This window comes from Chiloscyllium punctatum, chromosome 11 (assembly GCF_047496795.1).
Source record: "Chiloscyllium punctatum isolate Juve2018m chromosome 11, sChiPun1.3, whole genome shotgun sequence".
NCBI classification, from domain to species: Eukaryota; Metazoa; Chordata; class Chondrichthyes; order Orectolobiformes; family Hemiscylliidae; genus Chiloscyllium; species Chiloscyllium punctatum.
The window spans coordinates 100,301,598-100,322,095 of NC_092749.1; the positions used below are offsets into that span (position 1 = coordinate 100,301,598).

A 20,498-nucleotide genomic window follows, 5' to 3' on the forward strand; every position below is an offset into this window, starting at 1 on the left:
TTCTTGGGGGTTGGTTTAGATTGTGCAATATGCAGGTACGAGAATAAATTAGAAAGGCAAATGGTATATATAAGAGTAATGCAACACTGCAGGAATTATACAGGGCTTCTACAGGAATTAAGTCTTCGAGGAGAATGTGAGGACTGCAGATGCTGGAGTTCAGTTCTACAGGAATTATACAAGAATATTCTTGTCTCAGAAGGAGAGCAATGAACATTCGTTGGTTTAACTTTTGAGGTGAAGCTGCTGAGCGCACAGTACTGTACCTCTCACATGCTCTGTTGGCAGCTAACATCACTGCATGCGTAAAACGAAGTGAGCGAAACAATCGCTCATGGAAACGCTGTATTGCGAACAAAGGGAAGCGCTCTCAAAAATACCATCCTTTAATTCTTCAGCGATGTTATAGCCAAATTGTGCTGCCAAAACATACTTTATGTGAAAACTACCTGTATACCAGCACAAAATCTGACAGACCAACACATACGATATTTTACTATCATACTATGGATACCAGAGAAGCTTAGCAGCTGTGGCAACCAAGAAATCTTTGGATCTCCAAAGAACAGTCATTAGACTCAAAATGTTATTTCTGTTTTTCTCTCTCCATAGATGCCGCCAGACTCGGAGTTTCACCAGCACTTTCTTTGAGCACATACATAGTTTCTAGCAAGCCCCTCTAAGCCACCTAACCCCACACACTTCACTTGTCAATCACACTTATTCTACCTAAACACAGATGTCAATTTTCCCTTTCCTCACAACTGTTTAAGTTTCATGACCATGCAATGCACCAGTCCACATATCACTGCAGAAACTTCACAGAGATTTGACCGACATAATGCTTTTCCTGCTGCTGAAGCTATAATTTACTAGAGAACAGTTAATACAGATTGTTACTGGCTGAGGCAGGGCAAATGTTTTCCTTAATTTCATAGTGAAATAGAATAGATTAGATTTGACTCTTCCATTGGCACAGTATATATTAGGTATTCTAGAATATCTCACACATATATCAATTCATTTACCAAGTTTGAATTAACAAACTAAAATCAAATATGAGGCACCTTTTTAGGCTGCCCAAATATTTTAGTCAAAGCTGTAACATTAAGACATTCCAAAAATTCAACTAATCAGAACATTGGTTTTGCTTTCATTTCTTAGAAATATTCTAACTACCACAAATACTCTGCATAGGTTGTTGTTTTATTTCTGATGCAGTAGTACTACATTGAATTATGAAGACTGATTGACACAGATTTTGCTAAAGTGATGACACTCTGAGGAATGGATTTCATCTTTTCCCAAGTTAATTTCATGCTGGCACCAGCTCCAGGGGATCTCTAGTGTCTGAAAACAGCGATGTAACCAAGTAGATTAGGGAGCCAATCACACTGAAGAGTTCTCAGAGTCAGCAAAATAAGAAGGTTTATCACTTATTCTTATACTTTGATAGAAAGCATATCAAATAAAGATTAGGATGTAGACATTGGAATATAGTGTGGAACTTAAATATCAACCTGTTACAAAATGCATTAAAATCTGCAATTTTAGAGAAATTTGGCATTCTTCAAACATAAAATTAGGTTTGAAGCAGCTATGACTATACATAAATACTGAGAAAACTGCCAATCTGGATTTATTTCAATAATTGTATTATACGCAAGAGTTAGCTGTGCTGGAAGCAACCCATACAAAACAAGACTTGAGATGTGGTGTGAGGTAAACATAAGAAGGGCATTCACATTCTGAAATGACTAAACTCAGCATTGAGTCCTGATGGCTATAAGGTACCCAGGCAGAAGAAGAGATGTTGTTCCTCCAGCTTCTGTCTCAGGCCTGCTGGCTATGCTGAGCAAGACTCAACATAAGCCAGAGGAATAACACAACATCTTCTGCCTTGATATTTTATAGCCTTTGGGACACAACATTAAGTTGAACAATTTCAGAATGTGAACACCATCTCTAAGTTAGTTAATTGGTCCTCCCCCTAAACCTGTGGGTCCTGTTCCCAGCACAGCTAACCCATTTTCAATATCTGCAGTTCTTTATTATTTAAATGATACTGAATGTCTGAAATGTAGGAAACATCTGTATGCCAAGCAGACAAGTTAGTATTTCAGATCTAGACTTTACTCAAAACAGCTGAGATGTTTGGTTCCTTCACATATGCTGCCAAATGTGTGTTTACAGTTTTGAAAAGGTAAGGATTTTTTTGAAAGACAGATCTAGAAAGATAAAATGAATCTTACCCTGACTTCCTCCTCATACTGAAAGCGTCTTTTGCTGACAATAACATCTTCAATGCCTCTCCTGTCCCCAAACTTTTTCTCAAATACAGTATAGTTTTTGAAGAGCTCTTGAGCCTTCTGTTTGGCAATTCTATCAAGTGCGTATTTGTAGATAACTCTCACGCGATCAAACTAGAAATACAACAAAGTCACAATATTAGGTGGAAACGCTAATAAAGCATTTGATTCAAAAGCAGCAGAGACAGGAATAACATTTTTTGGTATAGAGGATACAAATCTTTCAGGGTTTTATTAGCATAAAATTATGAAAAAATTCAAACCATTAAGTTGCATGGATAAATTTATAGAACCATTATTTAATATAAAAGTTGTTTGAAAACGCTGATGTTTAATGGAAATTGACACCGCAAAAGGATGAGATAGATTCTTACAATCGCTATTTTCAATCTCAGTTCTTCCCACTTATAAGGATTTTATATTTGATTATAAAATTAAATCAAAACTAAGCTTTATTCTGTCCTTGCTTTATATAATATATGCATATTTCATTAGCTAACTATTGTAACAGCAGAAAAAGTGGCTGATTCTCATTTTCATCTCAACCACTGTTTGTATCACCTATCTCATTACGAATGAAGTGTTGAAATTTCCAATTGGTATTGTTCAATTATAAATGGGACAGTATGGTTATCATTAAGCCAGTTGAACAACTGTCTTTCCTATTCTAATATTTTATGGTTATAGCTGAATGCTAAAAACTAAAAAGCAGTCACATCTTTTTAATTTGCAATGCTTTCTTGCATATCAATCAAAGGAATTATATAAATCAGATCATACAGAACATAGTGCTTCAGACTCCCAACATTTAGGAAAGTTTAAATGTATAAATCAAACATAGTTATACATTTCACAGGACACTGGAAATATTTGTGTAATGGAATATAACAGCATTCATCATACTAGCCACTTCTTGCATGCAGCAAAGTACCTATTAAGTTGGACTGTGGTGTTATGAGTACACATGGCTTTGATGTATAAATTTATCATATAATCCCTTTAAACTTTATCAGCAGCTTACAATATCTAGTTCTTAACACTGAATAATTTAGTGGCTAAATCTCTTGTGTTAAAGAAAATTTGCAAATTTCGTCAGAAATCATCTAGAACAATATATACAAGAAATAATATGCATTTAAATAGCATACATGTAAGCAGTTTTGCAATCCCCTACCAAAATAACATTAACAAATAAAGCTATACTGAAATTTGTTTAAATGTTTGAAGGATGACACGTGTTGAGGTAAACAAAGAAGCGTCATACTCTTCCATCAGGAGAACATCAGCAAATTTTGATTAACAAATTGATTGAAGAAAACTATACTCACATATCAAAGAGTCAATTATTTAAATTAAAAAGGAATTAAACTTTTCAACATCAGACACCAGAGTAATAATTTGTTTTTTTTTTCTTAATTTTTTTCTACATTAAACCATCAAAAATTTAGCATTCTCCATTTTTCAAGGAATCAGGACGATTCAAGCTTTGGACAGAACATTTTAAAGCAAATGCCAACACAGGAAATTTTAACATCATAGCAGCAGAAGACTATGAGACATCGGAGCAAAACTAGACTAATCAACCTATTCAGTCTGCTCCACCATTCAAGGAGATCATGGCTGATCTGATAATCCTTGACTCAAGGTGAGGGGGAGCAGTTTCATTTCATAATAACCCCATTTGACAAATGCATTCACTTTCACTAAAATAATTTGAAAATCACATTACACTTTTCAGTCTAGCTAAACATTACTGCAGTGAACAAGTGACAATGCTAATAATACCTAAAAATCTGGTCTTTGACAACCACAATCTCTAGCCCAAGCACTAGTTCCTTTTCTATTGTGCAAATGCCATAAAAAGTGACATGTACTTATGATTCCCTTTCTCTAATTGCAGGTGGGGGTAGAAGAATCATGCACATTCTGATCAAGAAAATCGTAGAATCACAGAATCCCTACAGTGTGGAAATAGGCCCTTTGGCCCAACAAGTTCACACCAACCCTCTGAAGAGTATCCCACCCAAACTCATAAGGTGGACGGTCAGGGGTCATTGATTTAAGGAGCGAAGTTTAGAGGGGATGAGAGAAATTTTTTTCACTCAGTGTTGGGAATCCAGAGCTCCCAGACTAGTACAGGCAGAAACCTTCACAACATTCAAGTAGCATTTAGATGTATACTTACGATACCAAGGCTTACAAGGATATGGGCCAACTGCTGGAATTAGAATAGTTAGGTGGTTGTTTTTGACTGGCACAGACGTGATGAGCCAAAGGGTTTTTTCTGTGCTGCAGGCCTCTACGACTCTATGAGATAAAGTATAGCAAAAAAGGAGGGATTGAAGGGCACTTGAAATACAAACTAGAGATAGGTAGGGCAAAGAGGTGACAGCAGAGAGAAGTACAGTCAAACCAGAAGACTTAAAGAAAGAGAAACAATACACGGTGGCTCAGTGGTTAGCACTGCTGCCTCACAGTGCCAGGGAACCGGGTTCAATTCCCACCTCGGGCAACTATGTGTGGAGTTTGCACATTCTCCGTGTGTCTGTGTGGGTTTCCTCCAGGTGCTCTGGTTTCCTCCCACAATTCAAAGATGTGCAGGTTAGGTGGATTGGCCTTGCTAAATTGCCCATAGTGTTAGATACATTAGTTAGGGGTAAATGTAGGGGAATAGGTTAGGTGGGTTGCTCTTCAGAGGGTCGGTGTGGATATGTTGGGTCGAAGGGTCTGTTTCCATACTGTAGGAAATCTAATCTAATCTAAAAAAAAATTCAGACACAAACAGAAATAAAACAAAAGAAACAATGAGAGAGATAAAGCAAAAAAATTGAATATAAAGAAAAAGAGATATAGACAATAGGTGCAGGAGTAGGCCATTCTGCCCTTCAAGCCTGCTCCACCATTCAATATGATCATGGCTGATCATCCTTAATCAGTATCCTGTTCCTGCCCTATCTCCATAACCCTTGATTCCACTATCCTTGAGAGCTCTATCCAACTTTTTCTTAAATGAATCCAGAGACTGGGCCTCCACTGCCCTCTGGGGCAGAGCATTCCACACAGCCACCACTCTCTGGGTGAAGAAGTTTCTCCTCATCTCTGTCCTAAATGGTATACCCCGTATTTTTAAACTGTGTCCTCTGGTTCGGCACTTATCCATCAGCGGAAACATGTTTCCTGCCTCCAGACTGTCCAATCCTTTAATAATCTTATATGTCTCAATCAGATCCCCTCTTAGTCTTCTAAACTCAAGGGTATACAAGCTCCAGTCTTTCAGCATAAGGTAGTCCCGCCATTCCAGGAATTGACCTCGTGAACGTACGCTGCACTCCCTAAATAGCCAGAATGTCTTTCCTCAAATTTGGAGACCAGAACTGCACACACTACTCCAGGTATGGTCTCTGTACAGCTGCAAAAGAACCTCTTTGCTTCTATACTCAATCCCTCTAGTTACGAAGGCCAGCATGCTATTAGCCTTCTTCACTACCTGCTGTACCTGCATGCTTACCTTCATTGACTGGTGTACAAGAACACCCAGATCTCTTTGTAGTGCCCCTTTACCTAAATTGATTCCATTTAGGTAGTAATCTGCCTTCCTGATCTTGCCACCAAAGTGGATAACCAGACATTTATCCACATTAAACTGCATCTGCCATGCATCTGACCACTCACCTAACCTGTCCAGGTCACCCTGTAATCTCCTAACATCCTCCTCACATTTCACCCTGCCACCCAGCTTAGTATCATCAGCAAATTTGCTAATGTTATTACTAATACCATCTTCTATATCATTAATATATATTGTAAAAAACTGCGGTCCCAGCACTGATCCCTGCGGTATCCCACTGGTCACTGCCTGCCATTCCGAAATGGAGCAGTTTATCACTACTCTTTGTTTCTTGTCAGCCAACCAACGTTCAATCCAAGTTAGTACTTTGCCCCCAATACCATACACCATAGTTTTGCTCACTAACCTCCTATGTGGGACTTTATCAAAAGCTTTCTGAAAGTCCCGGTACACTACATCTACTGGATCTCCCTCGTCCATCTTCAGAGTTACATCTCCAAAAATTCCAGAAGTTTAGTCAAGCATGATTTCCCCTTCATAAATCCATGCTGACTCTTACCTATCCATTTACTACTATCCAGATTTGTCGTAATTTCATCCCTTATAAGAGACTCCAGCATCTTTCCCATCACTGAGGTCAGACTAACTGGTCTATAATTTCCTGCTTTCTCTCTCCCACCTTTCTTAAAAAGTGGTACAATATTAGCCACCCTCCAAATTGCAGGAACTGATCCCGAATCTATCGAACTCTGGAAAATAATCACCAACGCATCCACGGTTTCTTGAGCCACCTCCTTCAGTACACTGGGATGTAGACCATCAGGCCCCGGGGACTTATCAACCTTCAGACCTAACAGTCTCTCCAACACTAATTCCTGGCAAATATAAATTCCCTTAAGTTCAGGTCCTTCAGCCACTGTTACCTCAGGGAGATTGCTTGTGCCTTCCCCAGTGAACACAGATCTGAAGTACCAATTCAGTTCTGTTGCCATTTCTTTGTTCCCTGTAATATATTCCCCTGTTTCTATCTTCAATGGCCCAATTTTAGTCTTAACCATTTTTTTGCCTTTCACATACCTAAAAAAGCTTTTACTATCCTCCTTTATATTTTTGGCCAGTTTACCTTCATACCTCATTTTTTTCTCTGCGTATTTCCTTCTTAGTAATCCTCTGTTGTTCTTTAAAAGCTTCCCAGTCCTCCGTTTTCCCACTTATCTTTGCTATGTTATACTTTTTCTCTTTTAACTTTATATGTTCCTTAACTTTCCTCGTCAGCCATGGATCTTTCTTCCTTTTTGAAATGAACTGATCCTGCATCTTCTGCATTATACACAGAAATATCTGCCATTGTTCCTCCACTGTCATCCCTGCTAAGGTATTGCACCATTAAACTTTGGCCAGCTCCTCCCTCATAGCTCCATAGTTCCCTTTATTTAACAGAAATATTGTCACTTCCGATTGTACCCCCTCCCTCTCAAATTGCAGATTGAAGCTTATTGTATTATGGTCACTACTTCCCAATGGCTCCTTCACTTCGAGGTCCCTGACCAATTCTGGTTCGTTGTACAATACCAGATCCAGAATTGCCTTCTCCCTGGTAGGGTCCAGCACCAGCTGTTCTAAGAATCCAGCTCGGAGGCACTCCACAAAGTCTCTTTCTTGAGGTCCAATACCATCCTGATTCTCCCAGTCTACCTGCATGTTGAAACTCTTATTTTATTTTAAAATGTCCAGGAATAATGTCACTGAAAATGAACTATTGACTAATATTTAGTTTAATCAAATTGAGACTATTTGAATTGTTTTCAATAATGTATTGAACTCAGAAGTAAACGTGGTTCAGCATTTTGACCCAATCTTGAAAAAGAAGCACGTAAAATTACATTCTGTGGTTTTCTTACTTCTTTCTGCTTTTCTTCAAACTTTGCAAATGCTACAAAAAGCTGTTCATCCATGTGGTCTTCTCCATAAAACTCCACTCCTCTTTCATATACTTTCCGTGCATGTCCAATGTAACCATGTTTTTCTTCAAACCGGGCATATTTAATCCAGTTCTTCACATCAGGATGAATAAAAACAAGTGCAGAAGAATTAAGGAGAATAAAACTGTATAAAAGAACCCTGCCTACATATGGCTATAAAACAAACAATCATTTTTAGGTTACTACCCAGGTGAAAAAGAAGATCTTTTCATACATCTTGAACAATAATGATATTTCGCTGCTTTCAAGGCAGTGGATAAAGGTTGACCATTATCACTAGCCTGCATTCGCATCAATTCCTCCGGTGGAAAAGCCAAAACAGCATGAAATGTTTTGACAGTATCACAGAGAGCAGGCATTTATGTTTGGGTGACAAGTAAAAATTCACATTTTACACTCTATGACATTTCTGCATTTTTTAAGAAACTCTGAACACCAAAGGCAATGAAAAAGTGTAATATCACTGGAACAGTAATCCAGACCGCAGGATAATGATCTGGAACATGAAGTCAAATCCCACCATGTTAGTGACATTTGAATTGGTAAAACAAAAATCTTGAATTAAAAGCTAGCCAAATCATGTTGGTGTGACCCATCTGATTCACTTACTTGCTTTCAGAAAAGAAATCTGTCATACTTACTTGGTCAGGCCTAGAGGCTACTCCAGACCCACAGCAATGTCAGTGACTCTTAACTATCTTCTGTGGAATGAGCGACGGGTAAAAAAATGCTGGCCTAGCCAACGATGTCTACATCCCATTAACAAATTTTAAAAATTAAAATGAAACTATGGGAGCCTACGTCCCACAAGTGTATAAATAGAAAGGGATGTGCAGACTAGGTGAATTAGCCAGGGGAAGTGCCAGGTCACAGGGATAGGGTGGGATATTCTTTGGAGGGTTAGTATGAACTGAAGAGGCTGAATGGCCTTTTTACATACTGTAGGAATTTATGATTCTATGAAAAGGTACTAAACTATGGAATTTATCGAAAGGTTTCAGAGTAACAGTGGCATAAAAATAATGCTGCCTGTTTTCTGCAAGGAAATAAAAGATTACCCTTAATATAATATGGCTACCTTGCTTGGGCTGATGTGGCCAGTGACATCAACTGCTGTGACAGGACAGGTCACAGGAAGTATCTGCACATGTATTGATGACATCACCACGTTCCACATTTAACTAATGGGCATAGTTTGGTTCTGCATTATAATAGACAAGAAAGGGAAACAAGAGGCAATGAGAACAAGGCACCATTTGATAAGATACCAACAAATTTAAACATTTCCATTGCAAAACACTGGCTGAGTAATGCTTCAGGACTGTTCTTACTCTGTTGATGTTATGTTGTCCCATTTGGAAACACAAATAAGGTTCCTGCAGTATTCATTGGGGATTAATACCAGAAAAGTGGGAGAGACTGCAACATTTTCTGTCAACATCATTCAAAAGTAAAACATCTACTAATAATATTAACCTACGAAAGTAGTTTGAAACACTAACTTCAACATGATAATGTCTTTTGACATTAATGTTGGGTGCCACCTATATTGACAACATGGTGAATTTGTGGAAATCATTGTTTGCCACAAGACAGAACAATATATCCATGACATTTCCAGTTGAAGTTAGAAATGAAAAATTAAACAGCTAAAAGTTCAGTTGATCATAAAATGTTACAGATGTCTAGGTAATTGGGTTTTTTGAACACTAATCCCCCACTTAACTGACACTCACAGACCAGCTGCCACTGCTGTGAAGTATCAGTATGTTCAATTTCACATTCCACACATAGCAGAGTCATAGAGATGTACAGCATGAAAACAGACCCTTCGGTCCAACTCATTCATGCCGACCAGATGTTCCAATGCAATCTAGTCTCACCTGCCAGAATCCTACCCATATCCCTCCAAGTCCTTCCTATTCATATACCCATCCAGATGCCTTTTAAATGTTGCAGTTGCGCCAGCCTCCACCACTTCCTTTGGCAGTTCATTCCACGCACATACCATCCTCTGCATGAAAAAGTTTCCCCTTAGCTCTCTTTTATCTTTTCCCCCTCTCACCATAAACCTATGCCCTCTAGTTCTGGACTCTCCCACCCCAGGGAAGAGACTTTGTCTATTTATCCTATCCATGTCCCTCATGATTTTATAAACCTCTAGAAGATCACCCCTCAACCTCTGACACTCCAGGGAAAACAGCCCCAGCCTATTCAACTTCTCTCTATAGCTCAAATCCTCTAACCCTTGCAACATCCTTGTAAATCCTTTCTGAACCCAAATGTCACAACATCCTTCCTGACCCACGTCCTGTGCAGCCACAATGTGACCTTCCAACTTCTACACTCAATACTGTGCCCAATAAAGGAAAGCATACCAAACGCCTTCTTCACTATCCTATCTACCTGCGACTCCACTTTCAAGGACCTATGAACCTGCACTCCAAGGTCTTTTCGTTCAGCAACACTCCCGAGGACCTTATTATTAAGTGTATAAGATTTGCTTTCCCAAAATGCAGCACCTCGCATTTATCTGAAATAAATTCCATCAAGATCCCATTGTAATCTGAGGTAACTTTCTTCACTGTCCACTACACCTCCAATTTCGGTGTCATCTGCAAACTTACTAACTGTCCTTCTTATGCTCATATCCAAATCAATTGAATAATTGGTTAAAAGTAGTGGACCCTGCACCGATCCTAGTAGCATTCCACTGGTCACAGGCCTCCAGTCTGAAAATGACCCTTCACCACCACTCTCTGTCTACTACCTTCAAGCCAGTTCTGTATCCAAATGGCTAGTTTTCCCTGTATTCCATGAGATCTAACCAATCTCCCATGGGGAAGCTTGTCGAACGCCTTACTGAAGTGCATATAGATCACGTCCACCACTCTGCTCTCAATCCTCTTTGTTACTTCTTCAAAAAAACTCAATCAAGTTTGTGAGACATGATTTTCCACACACAAAGCCATGTTGACTGTCCCTATTCAGTCCATGCCTTTCCAAATACATGTACACCCTGTCCCTCAGGATTCCCTCCAATAACTTGCCCACCACCGACGTCAGGCTCACTGGTCTATAATTCCCTGGCTTGTCCTTACCATCTTTCTTAAATAGTGGCACCACATTAGCTAACCTCCAGTCTTCCTGTACCTCACCTGTGACTATCCATGATACAAATAGCTCAGCATGTACTGATTTTAGGAAGAGCAATAGGCAAATGCAAAGCTTCTAAAAAAAAACTGAACACAGAAAAAGCAACAATGAATACTGCTGCATTTGAGCTTGTTTTGTGGCAGTTTGAAAAGTTCATTCCTGGCCCAATGCACTATACAATGAGTTTCAATCTAAGTTGAAAGATGTGACGCTGGAAAAACACAGCAGGCCAGGCAGCAACCGAGGAGCAGGAAAATCGACGTTTCGGGCATAAGCCCTTCTTCAGGAATGAGGCTGGTGTACCAAGTGGGCTGAGATAAAAAGGTAGGGGGGAGGGAATTTTATCTCAGCCCGCTTGGCACACCAGCCTCATTCCTGAGGAAGGGCTTATGCTTGAAATGTCGATTCTCCTGCTCCTCGGATGCTGCCTGGCCTGCTCTGATTTTCCAGCATCACATTTTTCAACTCTGGTCTCCAGCATCTGCAGTCCTCACTTTCTCCTAGTTTCAATATAAGTGCCTATTGGGAAGATAAGGCACTGAAATTGTAATTTTTGGTGCAACTTCTGAATAACTGAGATCTAGGAAATTCACAAAAGTTTGCTTCTCAATATTGGTGCTTTTGTCTCACTTTCTTTTAGTTCCTTGTTTGCTCAGAAGAGTGCTACAAAGAAACTTAAATAATCTGAATTGTAATTAATTGTAATCAGATATGATTAGACCTTAATCCAAATTTAATTACACTGCTTTTGCATTAGGGCAACGTCAGCGATGCTTATAAATAAGTTCTTAAAACTTAAGATTGTCTTCGTTATCACAAGCTATCCATGCAAGTAATATTCCCAATGTCTGATGTTAAGTACTCATTCCACAAGGATATACTTCTCATAAACCAGCCTGGCTCTTTCAATTTCTTTGTATCGGAGTTCAAAGTTGATATAGGAGTGCCATGCTTGTTCATCAGGCTGCCATTCCATCCACCGCTCAAACACTTGTCGCGCTCCTGCAACATTTCCTAACATCTCCTCCATGTATGTATATTTATACCTAGCAAAAGTAAATACAATATATCATGTGCACATCAGCATAAGCATGCCAATAGATCTACTGGGAACATTAAGTAAATATAGCAATGGGCTTTAAATTATATCCATCATTGCAAAAGCACAACAGAGCACTGATTTTGCAACCCATAGTTCCAAACCGAGTCTCAACGCAAATCAGATACTTCCCTAACTTGACAGGGTCTCATCAAAATCTAGGTTCATGTGTGGGTTCAGAATGGTTGTAGCTGATTTTAGGGCTTAGGTGGGTAATGGTTCTTACTCCTCAAATTACAGAAAACCTAAGAGTCGCAATCCCATTCTATGAAATGAACAGATAAATGATTAGATTAGATTAGATTCCCTACAGTGTGGAAACAGGCCCTTTGGCCCAACAAGTCCACACCGACCCTCCGAAGAGTAACCCAGCCAGACCCATTTCCATCTGATTAATGCACCTAACACTATGGGCAATTTAGCATGGCCAATTCACCTGACCTATACATCTTTGGACTGTGTGAGGAAACCGGAGCACCTGGAGGAAACCCACGCAGACATGGGGAGAATGTGCAAACTCCACACAAAGTCACCCGAGGCTGGAATTGAACTTGGGACTATGTTGCTGTGAGGCAGCACTGTTAACCACTGAGCCACCGTGCCACCCTTTTAAGTACTTTTACCAAAAAATGGGCTCTCCCTTTGAGAAGGCTGTGACATGAACAGCCAGTAATTAATTAGTCCAAATGTAACAACAGTCTTAAGAACAACAGAAATACTTCTTCAGCTTAAATGTGCTATTATACAGTAAATTATCAGAACCAAAACAATTCGTCCGAAATATATATTGGAAATGTAATTTGCATTCAAATGCAAATATTAAAAGTTTAAAACAAATAAGTGAAATAGAAAGTACTTAATCAATAAAATAGGAAATTCTTATTCTTGCTGTCAACATTCATTCAAGTTGAATTTTTGAGGATGTATTAAGAATGATTGCCAAGAAATTGATTAGAAAAACAATTATTCAAAACCAGAAATATTTTTGGAATTAGAATATTATTAGAATAATGCTTTAATCAGTCTACACATTTTCATGCAGTTTGGTCAACGAAACATTTAAGGTAACAGGAGATCTGACTGATGCTAAATCCACACAAAACTCCACAGTATACTATACATAACTGAAACACAAAAACAAAGATTGTTTACCAGTAGTCAACTTACCAAAACTGGTTGACCCTGGGCAGGATGGTAATTGCGCGATCCCAGATATTTCGCGCATGGTTAATCTGCCGATTTTTCATCTCCATTTCTGCATACTTCAACCACAGAGTTACATTTCTGTGATCGACATCTAATGCTCTCTCATAAATGGAACGTGCTCTTCAGCAATAATAGTGTAAATGTGTGAAAATAAAAGAAACATTTGTTTATTTCTTGTCAAAAAGATGCGGCCATATGAATCAATTGCATTTTTTTGAAATAATTACCGTTGTATTTCTTTTAAGCTCTCCTCCCATTGTGCGTATTTGATCCAGTTGCTAATAACAGTTCGATTTTTCCGTATGTTGTCTTCAAATGTCTATTAAAAAGTGGTAGCAGTAAATAAAAACATACAACTTACATATACAGCAAAGGCAACAATCCTGATTTATTACATCATTTTGGTAAACAAAGAAAAATTGTAACTGTTACAAAGCACTTACTTTTCTTTTCCTTAACTTGTAGTCATTCAATTCCTCCTCATCGGTAATCTTTTGTGTAGGAGGTGGTGGAAGGAGTTCAAGTTCCCTCTCTTTCGCTTCTCTCAGGAGCTGTTCAGCAGTGATTTGCAATTCGGCAGGTGCTTTATTTTTCACCTATAAATGAAAACCAACTGAGTCAATAATGGTTCTTTTGACCAATAGCTAAACCTGGTGGTGCATGTAAAGATTAAATAAAATCTTTCAGCAGTAACTTTGTTTAAGAAACTTTATGTTGAAATCCATGATGGGGCTTCATGATCTCTTTTGGGGTCTCCAATATAAAGCACATCTTTGAACACATGCCAGAACTGTTGAAGTACTGGCTACATTCAAAAATTGAGTGAATGTCAAGCAAACTATACATTGAAAACTAAATATAGCGATAATTTGGAAAATATAGAATATAACATTCTGTTGTGCAACATGGTACAGATGGGTTGAAGGTGAGAGAAGAAATTCTAAATATATAAATACGCTGGTCTCAGGTACTGAGCAGATTTTTTTTCCCCTGTAAATACAGCACTTCAGTTTTTATGTTGTACTTTTCCTGCATATTTCCTTGTGTTCTTGAGAAGAGGAAGTAAGAACAGTGAAAGACTTCATTGTGTACACACAATATTAAAATAAACTCTATTGCTCCCAAGACCAAATTTTCTGATTGTCACCATATGTCTAATGTCTCTTGCATTCTTTGTATGCAATTTTCATAGTACTACTAATCAATATTGCTTCCCTGCTCCTGCAATGCGAACAAGTTAATGACAGTTGTTACTACCTGTTCTGCCTGGTAAACTAACACTTTATCACCATAGGAAACAGATTTGTGCCATTTTGCAGGAATCGCCAATAAATCTCACTACTTCACTTCCTGCTCCTTGAAAGATATTTTCGACCAAGCTTCTAAACATCTGCCTTCCTGACATCTGATTCAGCCCTAATACCAGTCTTCAGTCAATTCAATCAACTTAATATCAAGAAATGGCTGAAGGCACTGGAAACTACAAAGGTTATGGCCCTGACAACATCTCAGCAACAGTTATGAAGACCTGTGCTCTAGAACTAGCTGCACCCTATATCAAGCTGTTCCAATATAGCTACAACACTCAAAATGTGGAAAATTGCCCAGGTACGTCCTGCACACAAAAAGGAGGAGAAATCCAATATGGAGTTGTTTGTTGGTTTGCTGAGCCAGCGATTAATACATTGGTGGGTGTTTTCTAACTTGGACCGTTTAATGATAATGAAGGCAGTTCATAGACAGTTCATAGTGTTAAATGCAGAACTGAAGTCTATCATTCCTCAGCACCTGATTGGAAAGCTGAGACTGCTGGCCGAAATACCCCACTTTGTAACTGGATCCTGGACTTCCTGACTGGAAAACCACAGTCAGTCCAGATTGGGAACAGCATATCCAACACCATCACACTGAGCACGGGGACCCCCCAGGGCTGTGTGCTCAGTTCACTGCTGTTCACCCTGCTGACACACGAATGTGTGGCAATGCACAGGTCAAATCACATTGTCAAGTTCGTTGTTGACATAACCGTATTGGGTCTCATCAGCAGGAATGACGAGTCAGCATACAGAGAAGAGGTGCAGCGGCTAACAGACTGGTGCAGAGCCAACAGCCTGTTTCTGGACTTGGACAGAACAAGAGATGGTTGTTGACTTCAGGAGGGCACGGAGTGACCACTCTCCACTGGACATTGATGGTTCCCCAGCGGAGATCATGAAGAGCACCAAATTTTTTGGCATCCACCTGGCGGAGAATCTCACCTGGTTTCTCAACATCAGCCCACAGCCAGAAAGCCTAGTAGCTTTCTGCGTAAACTGTGGAAAGCACACCTCACAGCTCGCCCCCCCCCCCCATCCTCATTACATTCTACATTCAGTGTTAGCTTACCAGGGAGAACAGGTAGTAACAACTGTCATTAATTTGTTTGTATTGCAGGAGCAGGGAAACAATATCGATTAGTAGTACTATGAAAATTGCATACAAAGAATGCCACATCATTGCTTGGTTTGGGAATTGCACCATCTCAGATCATTAGACCCTACAATGGATAGTGAGGACATCAGGGTCCCTCTCCCCTCCATTACAAACATTTACACCACATGCTGCATCCGAAAGGCTAACACAGCATTGTGGAAGACCCCACACACTCATCACTCAAATTCTTCTCCCTCCTGCCATCTGGCAGAAGATACTGGAGCATTAGGTCTCTCACGGCCAGACTGTGCAGCAGTTTCTTCCTCCAAGCCATCAGGCTCCTTAACACAGTATGATTGGACTCTTTTTCATCTGAAATTCTTTGAACAAATTACTGGTAAAACAATGCCTATTAATTAGCATTCTTTTATTAAAACTTGCGTGTTTTGCACTTCTGTACACTTTATGCCATTCTTTGTATGATCGTGTAGTTTGTGCTGTGCATGAGGCACCTTGGTCCTGCAGGAACGCTATCACTTTTTTTACTGCATCAATTGTATATGGTAGAAATGACAAATAAAATCTAATCTACTCTCGACATCAGGAAGCAATCTCTCAACTAATTGGAGTCATAACAAGAACAAAAGAAAATGGTTTAGCAGTTGGAGGTCAGTCTTCTCAATTACAGCTGATTGTTGCAAAAGTACTTTAGGGAACTAGCATTGGCCCAAACATCTTGAGTTAATTCGGCAATTCTACACATCAGAGGCAGGTATGTTCACTGACAGTTGCCTAATGCTCAGCAGCATCAATGACTCCACAGATACTGAAGCAATCCATGTCTGCACGCAACAATGCATGTGTACTGTGTTTGCCTACACTCCTATGATGTACCAAGAGTCACTCAAGCATGTTAAGGCCCTATATAAACCACAAGTGGCCACTGTAGGGTATTAATGAACAAAGCAATCAGAATCTTGGATTACAACGTTAAATCAACTTTAGTGCACGTTCTCAAGTGGTTGTGTGAAGGCTGCACAATCAGGCCACACTTTGAGCATTGCTAAGGTTCAGATCACCGTGACAGATTGTAATAATAGTGCATTCAGCTGCAAAAATATTACTTTATGGCGTTAAAAGGAGATGCTGTGGTAAGGATCTAGCACAGTTAAACAAGATACTTAGCAGAACACAGACAGCAGACAAACAATGCTTTTGCAGCACTAAGTTGATTGTTGGAAATCAAAAGTTTAGATGTCAGAAAAATCCTTCATCAAATGGAAACATTTTGTATTTCTATCGTACCTTTATGTAATAAAATCTCACAAGGCATTTCACAGCAGATTAAAGCAGACTATGACATCAAGTCAACTAAGGTTAGAACAGATGACCAGAAATTTGGTCAAGCAGCATCATAAATGAAGAATGAGGGGTGGAGAGGTTTAGTGAGAGCTTATGACTTTGGAAACTGAAGGCAGGCCCACCAGTCGTGCAACACTGATTCTGAACAGGTGAAAATGAGAGGAGGATTCTGGGGCAGAGAATCATACAATACAGTAGAGGGCCTTCAGCCCATCAAGTCTGTACTGCCAAAATTACACCACCACCTACACTAATCCCACTTTACCACACTAAGCCCATAGCCTTGAATATTAAGACACAAAGTCTTTAAAAAGTACTCGATTAACACTATGAGGTTTCCCACCTCAACTATCCTCTCAGACAGTGCATTCCAGATACCCAAGACCCTCTAGGTGAAAATGCTTTTTCTCAGATCCCCTCTAAACCACCTGTCTTTCACTTTAAAATTATGCCCCCTTGCTGCTGACCCTTCAACTAAGGAAACAGCTACTTTCTGCAAACTCTATCCATACCTCTCATAATTTTTACACTTCTAACAGGCCCTCAACGTTCTCTGCTCCAAAGAAAACAACCCTAGCTTATACAACCTTTCTTCATATTAGAAGAGGTAGGAAGAGACTATGCCATTCAGGAGTGAGGCTTAAGATTTGAAAACAAAATGAAAACTTTAAAAATAGAATGCTGCTTAACCAGAAATCAGTGCAAATCAATGAGCAACAGGGTGTGAGCAAGGACATGGGCAGCAGAATCTTGAATGGCCTCAAGTTCATGGAGGATAGAATATAAGTAGGCCACCACGAGTGTGTTGGAATAGCCCAGAAGTGGTAAAGGCATGGTTGAGGGAATCAGCAATAGCCAGACCTTGACAGAACAGAATTGAGGAGAAGAAAGTGAGGACTGCAAATGCTGGAGATCAGAGCTTAAAAATGTGTTGCTGGAAAAGCGCAGTAAGTCAGGCAGCATCAAAGGAGAAGGAGAATTGACATTTCAGGCATAAGCCCTCTTCAGGAATGAGAAGGGTGTGCCTAGCAGGCTAAGATAAAAGGTAGGGAGGAGGGGCATTGGGAATGCGATAGGTAGAAGGAGGTTAAGGTGAGGGTGATAGGGCGGAGAGGTCAGGAAGAAGGTTGCAGGTCAAGAAGGCGGTGCTGAGTCTGAGGGTTGGGACTGAGAAAAGGTGGGGGGGGGGGGGGGGAGGGGAAATGAGGAAGCTGGAGAAATCTGCATTCATCCCTTGTGGTTGGAGGGTTCCTAGGTGGAAGATGAGTCACTCTTCCTCCAGGCGATGGAGGAGGCCAAGGTCTGGCGTGCTGGCGATGGAGGAGGCCAAGGACCTGCATGTCCTTGGCAGAGTGGGAGGGGGAGTTAAAGTGTTCATCCACGGAGCGGTTGGGTTGGTTGGTGCGGGTGTCCCAGAGATGTTCTCTGAAACGTTCCGCAACTAGGCGGACTGTCTCCCCAATGTATAGGAGGCCATATCGGGTGCAGTAAATGATGTGTGCGGAGGTGCAGGTGAATTTCTTATGGATATTGAAGGATCCTTTGGGGCCTTGGAGGGAAGTGAGGGGGGAGGTATGGGTGCAAGTTTTGCATTTTTTGCAGTTGCTGGGGAAGGTGCCGGGAGTGGAGGTTGGGTTGGTGGGGGGTGTGGATCTGACAAGGAAGTCGCAGAGGGAGTGGTCTATCGGGAATGCTGACAGGGGTGGGGAGGGAAATATATCCTTGGTGGTGGGGTCCATCTCGGACAACCCCTTCCTGGACCCCTCCGCCTCCATCTCGGGCAACCCCTTCCTGGACCCCTCCGCCTCCATCTCGGGCAACCCCTTCCTGGACCCCTCTGCCTCCATCTCGGGCAACCCCTTCCTGGACCCCTCCGCCTCCATCTCGGACAACCCCTTCCTGGACCCCTCCGCCTCCATCTCGGACAACCCCTTCCTGGACCCCTCCGCCTCCATCTCGGACAACCCCTTCCTGGACCCCTCCGTCTCCATCTCGGACAACCCCTTCCTGGACCCCTCCGCCTCCATCTCGGACAACCCCTTCCTGGACCCCTCCGCCTCCATCTCGGACAACCCCTTCCTGGACCCCTCCGCCTCCATCTCGGACAACCCCTTCCTGGACCCCTCCGCCTCCATCTCGGACAACCCCTTCCTGGACCCCTCCGCCTCCATCTCGGACAACCCCTTCCTGGACCTCTCCGCCTCCATCTCGGACAACCCCTTCCTGGACCTCTCCGTCTCTATCTCGGACATCCTCCGCTACATTGATGACTGTATCGGCGCAACCTCGTGCTCCCACGAGGAGGTTGAACAGTTCATCCACTTTACTAACACCTTCCACCCCGACCTCAAATTTACCTGGACCGTCTCAGACTACTCCCTCCCCTTCCTAGACCTCTCCATCTCTATCTCGGATGACTGACTAAAAAAAAAGCACCCCGTGGCTGAACACTTTAACTCCCCCTCCCACTCCGCCAAGGACATGCAGGTCCTTAGACTCCTCCATCGCCAGACCATGGCAACACGACGCCTGGAGGAAGAGCGACTCATCTTCCGCCTAGGAACCTTCCAACCACAAGGGATAAATGCAGATTTCTCCAGCTTCCTCATTTCCCCTCCCCCCACCTTTTCTCAGTCTCAACCCTCAGACTCAGCACCGCCTTCTTTTCCTGCAATCTTCTTCCTGACCTCTCTGCCCCCAACCCCTCTCCAGCCTATCACCCTCACCTTAACCTCCTTCCACCTATCGCATTCCCAACGCCCCTCCCCCAAGTCCCTCCTCCCTACTTTTTATCTTCGCCTGCTTGGCACACCCTCCTCATTCCTGAAGAAGGGCTTATGCCCGAAACGTCGATTCTCCTTCTCCTTTGATGCTGCCTGACCTGTGCGCTTTTCCAGCAACACATTTTTAAGAACAGAATTGAGCTATATTATGGGGTTGGAAACAGGTAGCCTTAGTACAGATGTATAGTTGGAGGAACTGTTTGGGATCAAATATGACACCAGCATTACGAGTGTGAATTGGTTTCTATATTTGTTTCAAGATCAGGGTATGGAAATCATTTAAAAACAAAACCAAGTGCATGCAGTAACAAGAAGACTGGAAAACAAAAATTCAAATGTGGTGAAGGATTTTAATTCAAAACTTTGGCCCAGATCTTATGACCATCGAAGAAGTAACTGTACTTGCCACTGAACTTTTCTGGGCCAGCAGGGGCATTCAGCAAAACATATGAAGTTAGTTGACCAATTTATATTTGCACATATTGTCCAGCTTGGGTTCCAATGGTAACAAGGTTTTACTCAGAGTAATTTCAGCTAATATACTTTAAAGTTATCTTGATCTCCAAGAAAGGTGATATAGAAATGCAAATCCTTCCTCTGAAGGAAACAAGGAGGAGTAGG

General features: G+C 41.1%; 1 protein-coding gene across 1 annotated transcript in view; it reads right to left on the reverse strand.

The window, feature by feature from the left end:
* crnkl1 (crooked neck pre-mRNA splicing factor 1) overlaps positions 1–20,498 on the reverse strand; it is a 38,707-nt gene that overhangs the window by 17,825 nt on the left and 384 nt on the right. Inside the window, exons 2-7 of the mRNA XM_072581410.1 lie at positions 13,764–13,916; positions 13,548–13,639; positions 13,282–13,440; positions 11,895–12,061; positions 7,779–7,957; positions 2,253–2,423 (exon numbers count right to left, since the gene is read on the reverse strand). Of these exons, the coding sequence (XP_072437511.1) occupies positions 2,253–2,423; positions 7,779–7,957; positions 11,895–12,061; positions 13,282–13,440; positions 13,548–13,639; positions 13,764–13,916 (921 nt within the window). The remainder of the gene's footprint in view (positions 1–2,252; positions 2,424–7,778; positions 7,958–11,894; positions 12,062–13,281; positions 13,441–13,547; positions 13,640–13,763; positions 13,917–20,498) is intronic.